General features: G+C 32.3%; 1 protein-coding gene across 1 annotated transcript in view; it reads left to right on the top strand.

Moving 5' to 3' along the window:
* Positions 1–15,910, top strand: part of LOC139521941 (NBAS subunit of NRZ tethering complex-like) — a 68,894-nt gene that overhangs the window by 2,183 nt on the left and 50,801 nt on the right. The window contains exons 5-10 of the mRNA XM_071315757.1: positions 135–307; positions 1,993–2,062; positions 3,609–3,734; positions 4,408–4,559; positions 12,080–12,217; positions 15,622–15,700. Of these exons, the coding sequence (XP_071171858.1) occupies positions 273–307; positions 1,993–2,062; positions 3,609–3,734; positions 4,408–4,559; positions 12,080–12,217; positions 15,622–15,700 (600 nt within the window). The 5' untranslated portion in view covers positions 135–272. The remainder of the gene's footprint in view (positions 1–134; positions 308–1,992; positions 2,063–3,608; positions 3,735–4,407; positions 4,560–12,079; positions 12,218–15,621; positions 15,701–15,910) is intronic.

The raw sequence follows: 15,910 nt of genomic DNA, 5'->3' as shown, positions 1-15,910 counted from the left end.
CGTCAAATCCCATATTGATGGTGGTAACTCTTCAAATACAGTACTTTTATATCTTAATACTAGAAAGTAAAAATATGTGAAATAAGTCTGTGTAATTCAGATATTAAAGGTACAATAATGTTCTTTCCTTGTAGGTGGAATGTGTGTTTCCTCAGAAAAGACGACTTGGTGATACATCTGAAGAAGAATTTGAAGACAGTGATGATGAAGAAACTTCCTTTGTTTCCAAGACAACCAAACTAACAAAAGATGTCCTTTATTATGTTACAGACATGGAAAGATTTCAACCACCAAGAAAAAGACCAAAGTAGGATTCATAAATTTTAATTTATATGGTTGATTTTCTTTTATAGACCAGTTTGTATTTTTGTTTGACATATTTTTTTTTAACTTTTGTAAAATAAATCATGAAGGTTTTGATTAGAAAACAGAAATAGAGTTGGAACATGGGTAATTTATGAGCTGCATTGCATAGAAATCGAACTCATGCAAGTGCACATATACATGTACTAGTATAAGACTTTGATTGGTTTTGGAATACTGTGTTCGAATACGAAATAAAAGATGAATTTTGGTTGGTTTTGTAGGGGTCTTATATCAACTCTATTTTCAAACAGTTGCATACTTTGCATATATATTTTCTCAACCAAAATAAGTTCACAGATTTGTTGATATATATTTAAGAATTGAATGCTCTTTTTTGTAAATTTATTGGGGTGTAAAAGCGTTGACCGAAGTACATTTTGTATGAAGCGCGGAAGCGCTTCATACTAAAAATGTGCGCACGGTCAACGCTTTTACAACCCTATAAAGTTACAAAAAAAGGCATTCAATACTTATAATTACATTTTTACCTATAGGATCATGAAAACACGCCTTTTATCAAGTTTTTATTTCATTTACCTATGCACTTTATTGTGGGACCTCGTATCATCATGAATGAAAAGTTGCATTGTGTAATGCAATTGATTAAGGAATATCAAGAGATTACTAGTTAGCCAATCAGAATAACGTATTATAATGAAACATACATCTAATGCAATTATTTGCATAAGGTAGATTTCTCTCCAATGCAGCTCATATATCAAAAGACACAAACAAAAGTATTAAGCTTTTGGAAATTTATATGTTAATTAGCATAATTAGGTCATTGCAAAAATATTTGATCAAAGGCCCTTATTTCCAGCTACAATTTAAATAAGGACTTATTGACCAATATTATAATGAATAATAGCCAATACAATGACTAAAAAGAAAATATATTTTTTGTTAAAAATATGTATTTGAGTTCTATTCATGACATTACATCATAAAATATGAATTCATGTGATTGGAAAGCTATTTTTTTTTAAGCATTTAATGAACCAAGAAAATGAGTTGAAGGACAATTTGCATATGACATGTGGAAACTTTAGAACAATATTAAGGGTTTACTTTTACAAATTGTGACTTGGATGGAGAGTTGTCTCATTGGCACTCATAAAACATCTTCTTATTTCTATTTAAAGTGTATACAAGGTATGAATATAGCATTCATTTGATTTTCCAAAATAATTCAAAGAAACCAGGTAGATTTCCATTGATGTTTTTGAATAAGAACCATAGAGCCCATGCATCACCATAAAGATCTTTTCACATTTGTTTTGTTTCTTGACACATGTGTTTTATGTTTGCTTGACCTCAATTTGGTTAAATCAGGACAATTTTGTCAAAATTCACAAAAATCCAAATTTTTGGTCTATTTTGGTTGTAAAATGAATGTTAGACAAAAACAATTCCACTTAACTATCTCACATGTTAACATTTTAATCGGGTCAAAGAATGCCCATACTGAAATTACTCCTCTACTTTCAAATCCATATCCAGGATACAGATACTAAGAAACAAATTATTATCTTTTGTTGATGGGTGCATTTCTGTATTCTGTCAGACGTTAGATAATATTTTACTGATACCATTTTGTCATTTTTTATTATTATTTTTTTTTTTTAGAATAATTAACAGAACATACAGACTAGTTTGTTTAAAATCAACTACTCCAGAGGAACTGTATAAAAGAAAGGTGAATAAACATTAACTTGGTAAAGTAATCCTGTGTAGTAAAGAAGTGGTTCACAGATATAATACCAGGGGAAGACATATCTGTGTTCATTACATTATTACATTAATCCTTCTGTTAACAAGATCCCTATGGAACCAGGGCCGTAACCAGGGGTTGAATTCAGGGGAGGCATGGGTTTGGGGCTGCGGATTGAGGACCCTTAGATAGGGGGATTGGGGCACATCAGTATTGCTTGAACCTGGAATCAATTTTTATGCAAAAACAAACTGAGATTGCTGTTAGGGGTTAGCCAAGGCTGTACATGTGTCTTGAAAGCCGTACTTTGAACTATAATTATTAACATTAAAAATATTGTGACCGCCGATTTTCTCTCTCTCTCTCAATAAAGTGGCTTAAAATTACCCGTTTTCCTTCGATTTCCTTACTTTAAAACTCATCAGGAAGACTTGAACATGGAAGCAATTTGTTTTGCAAACGATTATTATCTGTTTTTAAAGATATTTTTGTTAAAAATCAAACTGGTAAGTTAAAAAATATTATATAGGCCTCAAGCAAGATAATAGAACGCAAGATATTTTTTTTATCGAGGACCTTGAATTTCAATATTGTAGAAAGCTGAACAGACATGTATAGAACTACAACGAATGTGAGTGTTTTACTACTAAGGCATTTACCATAATGTTCTCGTACGATTGGGAGAAGTACTGTCTGACTAGACACTTTACAAAAAATATCCAACAGCTGATTCAGCCGGTAGCGAATTTCTGATATCATAAAATATTCACAATACAAAGGGAACTTCCTCTGCTTAATTGAGCCCCTAAATAAATGTGATTAGTTTTATTTAAAATTGTGGAAAGCCAAGTTTCTTATGCGTTCTCGTACAACATAGGAAATATTGAATAACAGATGGAATGCCACATAAAACAAAATACTGAAATGGTTCACCGTTTCGATCAAAAATCCGGAAAATGACAGATACATCACATATCATGATATCACTGTTAAAACTGTAAACATGTGTATTAAAGTTCTTCGTGTAGTACTACATATTGTTAATATTTCATTTAATAAAATTTTTGGTGTAGAAAATTCAGGGGAGGCAGTTGCCTCCCCTGCCTCATAGGTAGTTACGGCCCAGGGAACATATTGTAGGTTTGAAATTTTATAATCAAAGGGAAAACTTGTATAAAAAAAATGTGAATATGACCAATCCATACAACTAATCCTAATTAATGGGGTCAGTCGATACAATGTATACGTATTTTAAAAATTCTTATCAAGGATACATATATGAAAAAAGACCAATTCTATTCCTCTTTTGACTTATTGATTGCAACAGATTAACAGCCCCCTTTTACCCCACCCCCTTAACACTATTGTTCAATTGTTTCGGCTGGCAATTGAAAAAAAAACTTAATATTTTTCAGTTAGTCTAAACTTTCTATTGTTGCTTTTCCTCATGTTTATGAATATTTACTTGTAGTTACATATTTGCTGCATGTTGATGTGTTCTATTAATTACACATCAGTTTATTTTTTTCAGATTGACCATGAAGAGTATGGAGAGGCATTAGAGCTGGCTAAAGCTTATGGTCTAGATACAGATAGAGTATACCAGAGACAATGGAAGAAATCTGATGTATCTATTGCATCTATTCAAGATTATTTGGTGAGTACATCAATTATTTTATGAATAAAAGATTTTAAAGGATAATATAAGTTATATTGGACAGTACAAAAATAACATGTCTAGTCCGACAACTGACTCCTCTAGAAAAATTTACAAACAAAGACAAACATCAAGAAACAACACATGGTCAAGATAACCTGGTTTAGTTTACATACAAAATGTGTTGGGGTTAAAACCAGTTTTTTGTGCACACAAACTTTCTTTTGTATTTCTAGACACCAAGAAAACACACACTATAAAAAACATGAACAGTGCAGCTTCCAACAGGATGATCACTAACTAATACAAGAAAATATAAAAATAAATGTACACATATTCGGAAACCAGGGTCAAATGTACCTTACTGCAGGAACCAATGATCTACAGCTGTTGTGGTTGAATGATATTTGTCTGGTATTTATTAGTTTATTCCCGTATTAAAGGGGTTTGCTAAAATGTCTGCCATTGCAAAGCCATGTGAAAGGAACTGAAAAAAATACTGTAGTTGAACTTTATGAACAGGACAACATTTTAAGATGTGAGATCCTCTCTTTTTTGTAAACATTTTTGTTGTTTTCTGGCTTCTTCTTTTCTGTGATCAGTAACGTAATCCAACATGAAACATTTTTGTTTATTGGAACCTCATGTAAGAGAAATTATTGTACTATTTCAGAGTAAGATTAAGAAAAGATCGTGGGTTTTCCATGAATGTATAGAAAGAATTCCTTACAACATAGATGCCATGAGAGAATTGTTAGAGTTTGGACTTAAAGGGACAGATTTACAGGCATTGTTGGCTATTGAAAAGGGGGAGGATGGAGGAAGGTAGGTCAATTTACATTTACATCAAAACCGGTTCATTTTCTTTGACACAGTGTACACTATTTGTGTAAATCTTTATATTTTATAAGGTAGAAGATCTGGATCCTGCATACTTTTGTATGCAAATACCTTATGTTTTGAAGTTTCCGTCTGTCATATTTCCACTGACCTTGACTTCATTTTCATTGTTTAGTGACTGGTTTTTTTTTGTCATAGGAATTTCTCACTTATTATGAGTAATAGAATAACCAAATTTGGTATATGTGTTCCTTGCAATGTCTAAATATTCAAATGACAGGGTTCATCCTGACCTCAACCTCATTTCATGGATCAGTGAGGAAGATATAAGATTGGTGGTCAAGTCAGTATCTCAGATACTATAAGTAATAGGTCAACTCTATTTGGTGTATAGAAATTGTAAAATGTACAGACTGGCAGGTTTCATCTGACCTTGACCTTTATTTCAGGGTTCAATGAACTATATTTAGCTTTTTGTGGTTTGGTCTATTTTTCAGGTACTAAAAGCAATAGAGTAACTGTATTTTGTATATGGAATGATTATAGGGTGTAGCTTTCAAGGAGGTTTCATCTCATTTTCATGGATCATTGTCAAAGTAAATTTTTAATGGTTTTGTCAGTTAATGATGGTCAGATACTATTGTTTTTGTTAAGAGGGTAGTCTGTAGGTTTGTACATACAACTTTTTGGGGCTACTCAGTGAACACTCAATTTTACTTTAATGTTGGTCATTAACTGTTAGCCTGTGTATACAAAGACATTAGATGAACATTACATATACTTTTATTATACCCCATGCAACGAAGTTGCGGAGGGTATAATGTTTTTGACCCGTCCGTCCGTACGTCCGTCAGTCCGTCCGTCCGTCCGTCCGTCAGTCCGTCAGTCCTGTTTCTTGTCATCGCAACTCCTCTCAAACCACACAACAGAATTTCACGAAACCTTTTTAGATAATAAGGACATACTATGTAGTTGTGCATATTGACGGGAAATTGCGATTCAATTTTTTTTCTAGGAGTTACGCCCCTTTGAACTTATTTACTTTAATGTACTACTGCAACAGTTTGTCATCGCAACTCCTCTCAAACCACAGAACAGAATTTCACGAAACCTTTTCAGATAATAAGGACATACTATGTAGTTGTGCATATCGACGGGAAATTGTGATTCAATTTTTTTTCTAGGAGTTACGCCCCTTTGAACTTATTTACTTTAATGTACTACTGCAACAGTTTGTCATCGCAACTCCTCTCAAACCACACAACAGAATTTCACGAAACCTTTTCAGATAATAAGGACATACTATGTAGTTGTGCATATCGACGGGAAATTGCGATTCAATTTTTTTTCTAGGAGTTATGCCCCTTTGAACTTATTTACTTTAATGTACTACTGCAACAGTTTGTCATCGCAACTGCTCTCAAACCACACTACAGAATTTCACAAAACCTTTTCAGATAATAAGGACATACTATATAGTTGTGCATATCGACGGGAAATTGTGATTCAATTTTTTTTCTAGGAGTTACGCCCCTTTGAACTTATTTACTTTAATGTACTACTGCAACAGTTTGTCATCGCAACTCCTCTCAAACCACACAACAGAATTTCACGAAACCTTTTCAGATAATAAGGACATACTATGTAGATGTGCATATCGACAGGAAATTACGGTTCAATTTTTTGTCTAGGATTAGCCCCTTTGAACTTATTTGCTTCAATGTACTTCTGCAACAGTTTGTCATCTCAACTCCTCTGAAAACATACAACAGAATTTCATGAAATTTTGTAGATAATAAGGACATATACTATGTATATTGACAGGAAACTATTATTCAATATCTTTTCTTATACAATTTTTTTTCTTATACTTATTCAATTTCTCCAATGACAATGTGGGGACATGGGGTATGTGAGCGTGCTCACTAAGGTTCTTTAATAGTTAATGTATGTTATTATTGTTAGCAAGGTCTGTGGGAAAAAGTACCTCTTTTTCATTTTCAAACCGCTTTGGTGGGTTTTATGTAAATAATTTGTACTTTGTAGGGCATTAGATGTTTTATATATAATAAATTGTAAAGCTTAAATGCAATCTTGTTATCTGTTGTACAATTAATACTTCTAAGTAAGTCAGTGTAAATGAGTTTCTTGGCCATTATGAAACCAGTAACTTTGCCTTTTTTCCTGCTTCACTGTATTCATTACCCAGATATACATATAAAACCGGCCCTTATTGCTTGCAAAGTACAAATAGTTTATATCATGAGTATGAAAGTCAATGCATTTATCAGTGTTTGTGCACTCCCGAGAAGTTGACCACCCGGCAATATTCAAATAGATATATGTTATGTACAATGAATAATAGGTTAAATTATCAGTCCAGAATTGTCACAATTTTCCCCGCCCAAGTCTTAAAATACTCCTGTATTTTCTGGAGGTAACAGTATACCTGTACTTTTATTCTTTACTTTTAGTCTCTGTGTTCTTCAATCTTTAATGGAATATATTCACACTGTTTAATTTTATCTTCCACACTTCTGTGTCTGCTGTGAAATCATCTTTCCATCATCTTTAGAAAATTGTCATATATTTCACTCATAAGCAATTTCTAATAAGACATATGACACATTTAAAAACCCTAGAGAAACACCAGAGCCATTTTCAAATTTCAAATTTCTTCCACTTATCTACAAAAGCACAGTACCACTTTAACTTCAAATAATAACTTCTGTTGACGCTGCAACTTTAATTATTAACTACTGTGAAAGTACTTTTCGTGGGGTACCAATTTTCGTGGTTTTCGTGGATGACTTTATCCACGAATTTAAGTGTCCAACGAAATAAATAACCAATGTTCAAATCAAGACATGGAAAGATCCCCATCGATAGATTTGACTACTGATATGATCTAGAGAATATATTGAATAACGCCAAATCTGAGAATACTTTAATAGCAGTCACAGAACTACAACTGTATGCATGATTAAACCCATTTAATCTTTAATAACCTGAACTGTACATCTTTTGATCTTTTTATTCTCATAAAAAATATTTTTGATCGATGAAAGTCAGATTTCTGGTATTGATATGCTAGTATGATAAAGTGTTCATTTTATATCCTCGTAGTTTTGTACATATGGGAAATAATAATTTCATGCTAGGCTTGATTTTGATCAGAATTATTTGACAATTCAAGATACGTTTATAGCATTTGTTTATGTTACTATTTTCTTTAGGTGGTTTATGGTCTAATTAACACCTTTGATGGTCTTTAATCTGTTGATCACTTTATCATGGGTTAATTAGTGTCATCACTACGATTTAAAAGGGTCGATGTTTACTTTGCAATTTCCTATTTGAACCTTTGTTTCTAAAGGCTTTAATTTTTCATTTTATTTTTTTAGAAAAATGAAATCCACGAATTTAAAAACCCACGAACATGTAAATATTGCTCAAACCACGAAAATTGATACCCACGAATTCAAGTACTTTCACAGTACCTTAGAAATATCACAATATTTCATCAAATTTTCTAGCAAACTCCCTCTTTTCAACCAACTCTGGGGTGATCAATCCCTTTAGGCAAATCTGGGCTGCGTTTCTAGAAATATCACATAACTACTGAATACATTCACCACACTTCACCAGTCCAGAATTGTCACAATATCGTTATTGAATATTAAACAAAAGGTTAGCTCCAGAAAACCTGACATGTTTATATTTCACAAATTGAGGAGTGTATAGGTATCCCAGGCCAATCTTTACAGGAACTTGCCATACTGTGACTATAGCTATACCTGTTAATTTCTGTGTCATTCTGGTGTCTTGTCTCATTGGCAATCATACCATATCTTTCTTTTTTATATAATGATATAATTTAATTTCGGATGTAACATGTCTTCTGATTGGCTGACAGTGTTTTGTTTATCAGCTCATAGAAATAATTTTGTCATTTGAACGTGACGTCATCAACGTTTTTTTCATGATTTACTCCAGTTTGAATGGAATTTAGAATTAAATTATAAGGAATGACTGTAATATTTTGTCTGTCTATTCGAAATAACATCAAGGGATTATTCAGAATTTATGGCATTTAGAAAAGCACTTATTGACCATGTTTTAGAATCTCCTATTTTACAAATCAATGTAGAAATCATTGACTGGGCCTTTCCCTGTGCTCCGAAATGTTGATCTATTTTAGCTACAGAGTAAAAGTTAAGACAACAGACAACATTTGAAACTTCAGCTTGTATGCATACAAAGATGTCTGTGTGGCAGGGTTTATCTGACCTTGATCTCATCATTATTATTCAATTTCAATTTTGATTACTGTAAAAGAATAAGCAGTCAAGACATTTCAGCATGTACACTCTTGTTGGTGTGTTGCAATTCCTAAAATACATTCCATTGTTACAAAAATAAAAGGAGCATTTCCTGTTTGAATGGTTTTACACTAGTAATTTTGGGGCTCTTTATAGCTTGTTGTTCGGTGTGAGCCAAGGCTCCGTGTTGAAGGCCATACATTGACCTATAATGGTTTACTTTTTTTAAAATTGTTATTTGGATGGAGAGTTGTCTCATTGGCACTCACACCACATCTTCCTATATCTAATAAGTCAGTTTTATTGTTGTTCAGATAAGTCTTTACAAATTCATGCAATTAATTTATGAGTTTGAAATACAATTTATTTTCTTAAAAGCAAGAAAAGAAGAATTATATCAGTACAGGCTATGGAAGTAATTAAAATCAATAAATCAGAATCCAGAAACAGTATATATTTTGGCCTCCTTGGGTTCCCTTTTATATTTACTACAGCCTATGTACAATGTGCCTGTACTGTCTATGTCTAAAGAATATGGAAAATGGATACCTAACTGATCCTTAGTGTTAAGGTAATGAATGCACTTTCCTGTAGTATTGAGGATATGAATCATGTGATGATGATCGTCTGTAACTATAATATTGTCAGATTTTGTAGCCACCAAATCTGTAGGTTTCATAGTTTGTTTCTTGTTTATATCTGGATTACCGGTGTATATCCATCTCACTCCATTAGTTTTATCTAATGCCACTATCCTACCTCTATCTTCTTCATCTAGAATATCACTGACATAAACGTTATTGTCATTGTCTGTAGTTATATTGAAGGGAAGAGTAAATATCAATTTCCCTTTGCTGTCAGTGTGATAAACTTTTTCTTTTTCTCCATCCATACTCATCATGATAACTTGTCTTGTACCATTAATTGAGGAGGCTTTTGGTTGCTTCTCTCTTACACCCACTAAGATCTTATGGTCACTTGTTACATGGACACCAAGGGTTATTAAAGGATTTACACTGTACTTTGTTGGTATCAATTTACTGGTACTGCAGGAAAGTATTGTAAGGTTTGATTCTTTTGTAGATAGAAGTAGGTCACCTGATGGAAGTAATGCCATGTTAGATATGTATGTCTTAAAAGTGTGCAAATGATATAATGATTCATTTGTTAATTTTAGTTTATGTAGTTTATGGCTGGGATAACCAGTGATAAAAATACTTCCGTCATCACAACAGACTAAATTGTCAACCACCATTAGCTCTGTTTTGTATTGTTTTATCACTTTAAATTCAAATATTTGTTGGTCATCATCAGATTCCTTTAATTCTCCAACGTAGAAATCTTGAACTACATTTTTACCCGGGACAAACTTAGGCAACCTTTTAAATTTAGGGTTTGCAGGTACTATTCTTTGTTGTCTTGAAGTTTTCTCCTCTGAATATATGTTGAAAACTTGATTAGCAATATTTGAATTTAAGGCCTGGTTTAAATTCTTTCTCCTAAGGTCTAAATCTTTGTTGATCTTCTGTGATCTATTTTGAGCATTATTCACTGATTGCATCAGAATTTCCTTTCTCTGATCAAGTTCTTTCAAAAGTTTATTGGTATGCTTTTCAACTTCATCCTTTAACACTTTTTCTCGGTTGAGAATACTGTGCTTTTCCAATTCATATTTGCGATCTTCTGAAGATTTCAAAATTCCAAGTTCAGATAATTTTTCTTCATTTTGATCTATTTCCTCTTCAATCTCAGAATTGAACGTTTTCATTGATTTCAATGTAAGTTGATATCCTTCAGCTAGTTCAACCATAGTGTGTTTGTTGTGAATTTTTGTTATACACAAAGGGCAGACAACTACTTCACAAGATTGACAAAATAAAAAACAGTTGTGTTCACTATGAATTCCACATTGAATGTTACTTAAATCTAGTTTATCCTTTAAAATCTGTTGCTGGTGAGAAGAAATGTCCTTTATATCTATAATTGTATGCTGGTCAGTTGATTTCACTTTTTTATGAAGTTTCTGACATTTTGTACACAAGAGAAAGTCACATTGTATACATTTCCATTTAATCTCCTTTGATTCCTCACACATTTGACATAACATTGGAACTTGTCCTTTCTGAAATGATTTTGATAATGCCATTATGGTGATTTAATTGAACAATTTTGTCCATAAATATACGTGATATTCTTGATCACTTGATTATTTCGGTTGTCAAAATGATATCCCGGTGTTTACTTTTCTATTACCTAAACAGATCAAGATAATTGTTATCTGTCAAGGTTATATGTAGTACACGATATCTAGATATTTAAACAATGTATCTAATACTTTGTACCTCTCACCCATCCATTTAGCTTAATATTCAAATAAAGTAATTATTTTTAAAACTCAAACTAATTGTTGATTTTACGTTATAAAGATCATAATATTTCTGTCCTTTTTCTAGTCAACTTCACAGTGATTTATTATACCCCCGACTTGAAAAAAGGGGGGTATACTGTTTTTCCTCTGTCTGACCTTCCGTCAGTCCATCAGTCCGTCAGTCTGTCAGTCAGTCCGTCCGTCCCATGAATATTTTTCGTCACATTTTTCTCAGGAACTACACTACCAGGATTTCTGAAATTTGGTTTAAGGGTTAATATAAGTCAGCTATACCGTGTGATGCGTTTTCAGTTTATCACTCAACAACTTCCTGTTTACCGAACACTTGCATATTTTTACACAATTAATATAATCCACTTGCGGCGGGGGTATCATCAGTGAGCAGTAGCTCGCAGTTTCACTTGTTTTCTCATTTTTCATGCAATGTTGATGTATTCACAGAAGAGAAAATCCCACTTTGACATATTCTTAAAGATTTATATTGGTTGTTTTTTTTCTTTTCTAACTTGTGAGAAAGTCTCATTATTAAACTGATATAAGAATTTTTTGATATAAAGTGTTTGTTAACAGTTAGAATTACAAATGCTTCAATTAGCTTAATCAGGAATGAGTCCTTTTATACAACCTAATGAACATGAAAGTTGTAGAACATATAGTTTTCAGTGACATTTCCTAATTTCTTTTATGATATATCAATCAAGTATTGATTTTGTTTATGTCCTCCTCAAAACAATGTACATGTAAAGTCTTTCTTGCTAATTCACTTCAAATTTTATTCTACAACCGTATTTTAGGTTTATCCTCTGTGATCCAGAAGATGGTCTTTATGAAGATATAACATTAGATGAGTTTGATCCTGAAACACAGACAAAGAAAGAAGAATTGAAGAAAGCTAAACAAGAAGAAATGTTGAATGAACTGGAATTTAAAAAGTTAGTTTTAGATTATAGATAAAAATTTAAATATTAGATATATATATAGTTGTAGGTTGCATTTCTGTAAATATTGACAATGCAATTTCCCATAGGAACTCCTTTTACGGCTCAAACTGTACCACTTTTACTATGAAGTTTTGAAAAAAATATAATGCTAGAATTGAAAGTTCATATGCACTACAATTTTTTATACGCCCGTCAAAATTTTAACGGGACGTATTATGGTATACAAATGTCCAGTGTCCGTCCGTCTGTCTGTCCGTCTGTCTGCTGTTTGTCCTGCGTAAACATGTCGCACCGTAACTTGAGAACGAATTATCCAAATTTCATGAAACTTAACATAGTTGTTTCTTATGATGGTCAAATGATCTGTATACTTTTTGGTGAAAATAAGATTAAAACTTTTTTTGAGTTACGGCACTTTGTAACTAAAACAGGGGGGTGTTTTTTTCACATGTCGCACCATATCTCAAAAACGAATCTTGATTATGGCTTAAAACTTTAAACACTTCTTAGTTATATTAATCTTAATATCTGTATACTTTTTGGTGATGATTCAAAATTTTATTTTTGAGTTATTGAGTATTTTGTAAAAAAGGGGGAGGTTTTTATTACATGTCGCACCATATCTCAAAAGTTTATGAGTATTGCTTAAAACTTTACACATGTCTTTGTTATAGTAATCTAAAGATCTGTATACTTTTTGGTGATGATTCAAAATTTCATTTTTGAGTTATTGAGTATTTTGTAAAAAAGGGGGAGGTTTTTTTTACATGTTGTGCTGTATCTCAAAAACAATTTATGATTATTGCTTAAAACTTTACACACTTCTTTGTTATATTAATCTAAAGATCTATATACTTTTTGGTGATGATTCAAAACTTTATTTTGGAATAATTGAGTATTTTGTTAAACAGGGGAGGTTTTTTTTACATGTCGCGCCGTATCTCAAAAATAATTTATGATTATTGCTTAAATTTTTACACACTTCTTTGTTATATTAATCTAAAGATCTGTATACTTTTTGGTTTTGATTCAAAATTTTATTTTAGTGATATTTAGTTTTTTGTAAAAAAAAACAGGGTTGGGGGTTTCACATGTCCCGCCGTGTCTCAAAAACAATATATGATTATTGCTTAAAACCTTCTCAGAAACTATTTATGATTATTGCATAAAACTTAAACACAAGACGTCGGGCGTATCATGCGCTCATGGCGCAGCTGTTTATTTCAAAGGTCAAAATATAGGGCTGTGCAGCATTATTTCAACGTTCATATGCCCTGAACTTCTCAGAGTTTAAACTAACACTAATTTTCTTAACTACCCCTACCTCGAATCAAGGATTACCACGGTTTTCAATGTAAACAATATGCACATGTTTATTTACTGGTAACATTCCCAAGTTATGTCTCTGTGAGATGGAACACAGAGCATAACTGGGAACCAGTATGTAAACAAAATTAATTTTCTATGCATATTCAAGATCTCCCCAAAAGAGGTGTGGTTTGAGAACAGTTGTATTTACAAAGAGCAACCTGTAGTCACAAATCAACTTCTTGTGTTTGCTTGATTCCAATAAAAAGTTATTCAAATTTACATAAGCTGGAAACCTCTCTTTGAAACAATATCTAATTAAATTTCCAGATTATGGTTTTTAAAGACGTAAAACTTTTTCCTTATTGTGTCGTCTTTCATGCACATCTTATTCAGTTTTTCCAAACTATATTGTTCTTTGGTATAAGCATTTGGTTTTGCTTGTTTTCATGGATTGGAAATCTTTGGTTTTGTTATTGTGATGGAACACAAAATTGACAACAATTAACTGATATATTCTTTCCTCAGAACACAATGTATATATTTTAAAAAATACCATAAAAGTTTACATTGTTGTTTTTTGTCCAGTCTGCAACTTTTGTTGCAGAAAGGTCGACATAGGGATAGTGATAGCGGCGGCATTAGCTAACTTCTTAAAAGCTTTATATTTTAGAAGCTGGAAGACCTGGATGCTTCATACTTAGTATATAGTTGCCTCATGTTACGAACTTTCCGTCAGTCACATGTCCAATGTACTTGACCTCATTTTCATGGTTCAGTGACTACTTGAAAAAAAGTTCAAATTTTTTGTAATGTTAAATTCTCTCTTATTATAAGTAATAGGATAACTATATTTTATATGTCGGTAGCTTGCCAGGTCCTCATGGTCAGACAGTTTTCACTTGACCTCGACCTCATTTCATGGATCAGTGAACAAGGTTAAGTTTTGATGGTGAAGTCCATATCTCAGATACTGTAAGAAATAGGTCTAGTAAATTCAGTGTATAGAAGGACTGTAAGGTGTACATGTCCAACTGGCAGGTGTCATCTGACCTTGACCTCATTTTCATGGTTCAGTGGTTATAGTTAAGTTTTTGTGTTTTGGTTTGTTTTTCTAATACTATATGCAATAGGTCAACTATATTTGGTGTATGGAATGATTGTAAGGTGTACATGTCTAGATTACAGGTGTCATCTGACCTTGACCTCATTTTCATACCAGTGGTTATAGTTAAGTTTTTGAGTTTTGGTCTATTTTTCTAATACTATATGCAATAGGTCAGCTATATTTGGTGTATGGAAATACTTTATGATCTACATGTCAGTCGCGCAGGTTTTATTTGACCTTGACCTCATTTTCATGGTTCATTGCTAAGTGTTAAGTATTTTTGTTTTGGTCTTTTTTTCTTAATTTATAAGCAATAGGTCAACTGTATTAGTTGTATTGAAGAATTGTTACCTATACATGTCTGCCTGGCATGGTTCATCTGACCTTGACCTCATTTTCATGGTACTTTAATCAATGTTTAGTTTTCTTTGTTAATGTTGAGTTTATGTGACAGTTGTAATAAAGCTTTTTATTTAGGACTATCAACATAATATCAATGATTAGTAAAGAAGGCGAGACATTTCAGCGTGTGCACTCTTGTTTGAAAAAATGAAGTGCTTTGATTATTTAGACAATTAACTGCTTTGAATAAAGATACTAAATTGGAGACAACCTAAGAACCTGTACATTTTATAGATTTGTAAAATTTAGAATTAATATCTTAGAACAAATGGTCAGTTGTTGTTAGAAATTTGTCCCCATTTTTAATACTGTAAAAAGATTTAATAGTGAATAAAAGTTTTTTACATTAAATTTTCTTAGAATAAATGTATCCTTCTTTGTTGAAACTGCAACTTTTGTTGTTGTTGTCGAAGTGAGATAAAGTGATTCTGCATTCTGTTGTCTAGATCTTCAACATTAAGGCTCTTCCTGTGGATAATTTCTTTAGACATCAATATTCTGTATACCTATAAATGAAAAGATTGAAATATTATATTCAGTATATGATATATTTAATTTTATCTTTATTTAATTTCAGTCTGAATCTAGAACAGAGAGAAGTGTGTCGAGTCAGAAGAAAACTTCTTCAGTATTTGTACAGATTGAAAACTTATGAGGTAACATGATTATGAAAAAGAAGATGTGGTATGATTGCCAATGAGATAACTCTCCACAAGAGACCAAATGACTCCTTAATTAACAACTATAGGTCACCTTACGGCCTTCAACAATGAGCAAAACCCATACCACATTATAAGTTATATGGTTCGCTACTGACCCCGTACGGATCCATAGAGGGTGAGTAAAATCCATAGGGGGTGAGGCCG

Source organism: Mytilus edulis, chromosome 4 (genome assembly GCF_963676685.1).
Source record: "Mytilus edulis chromosome 4, xbMytEdul2.2, whole genome shotgun sequence".
NCBI lineage: Eukaryota > Metazoa > Mollusca > Bivalvia > Mytilida > Mytilidae > Mytilus > Mytilus edulis.
This window is presented reverse-complemented; position numbering and strand designations above follow the sequence as displayed.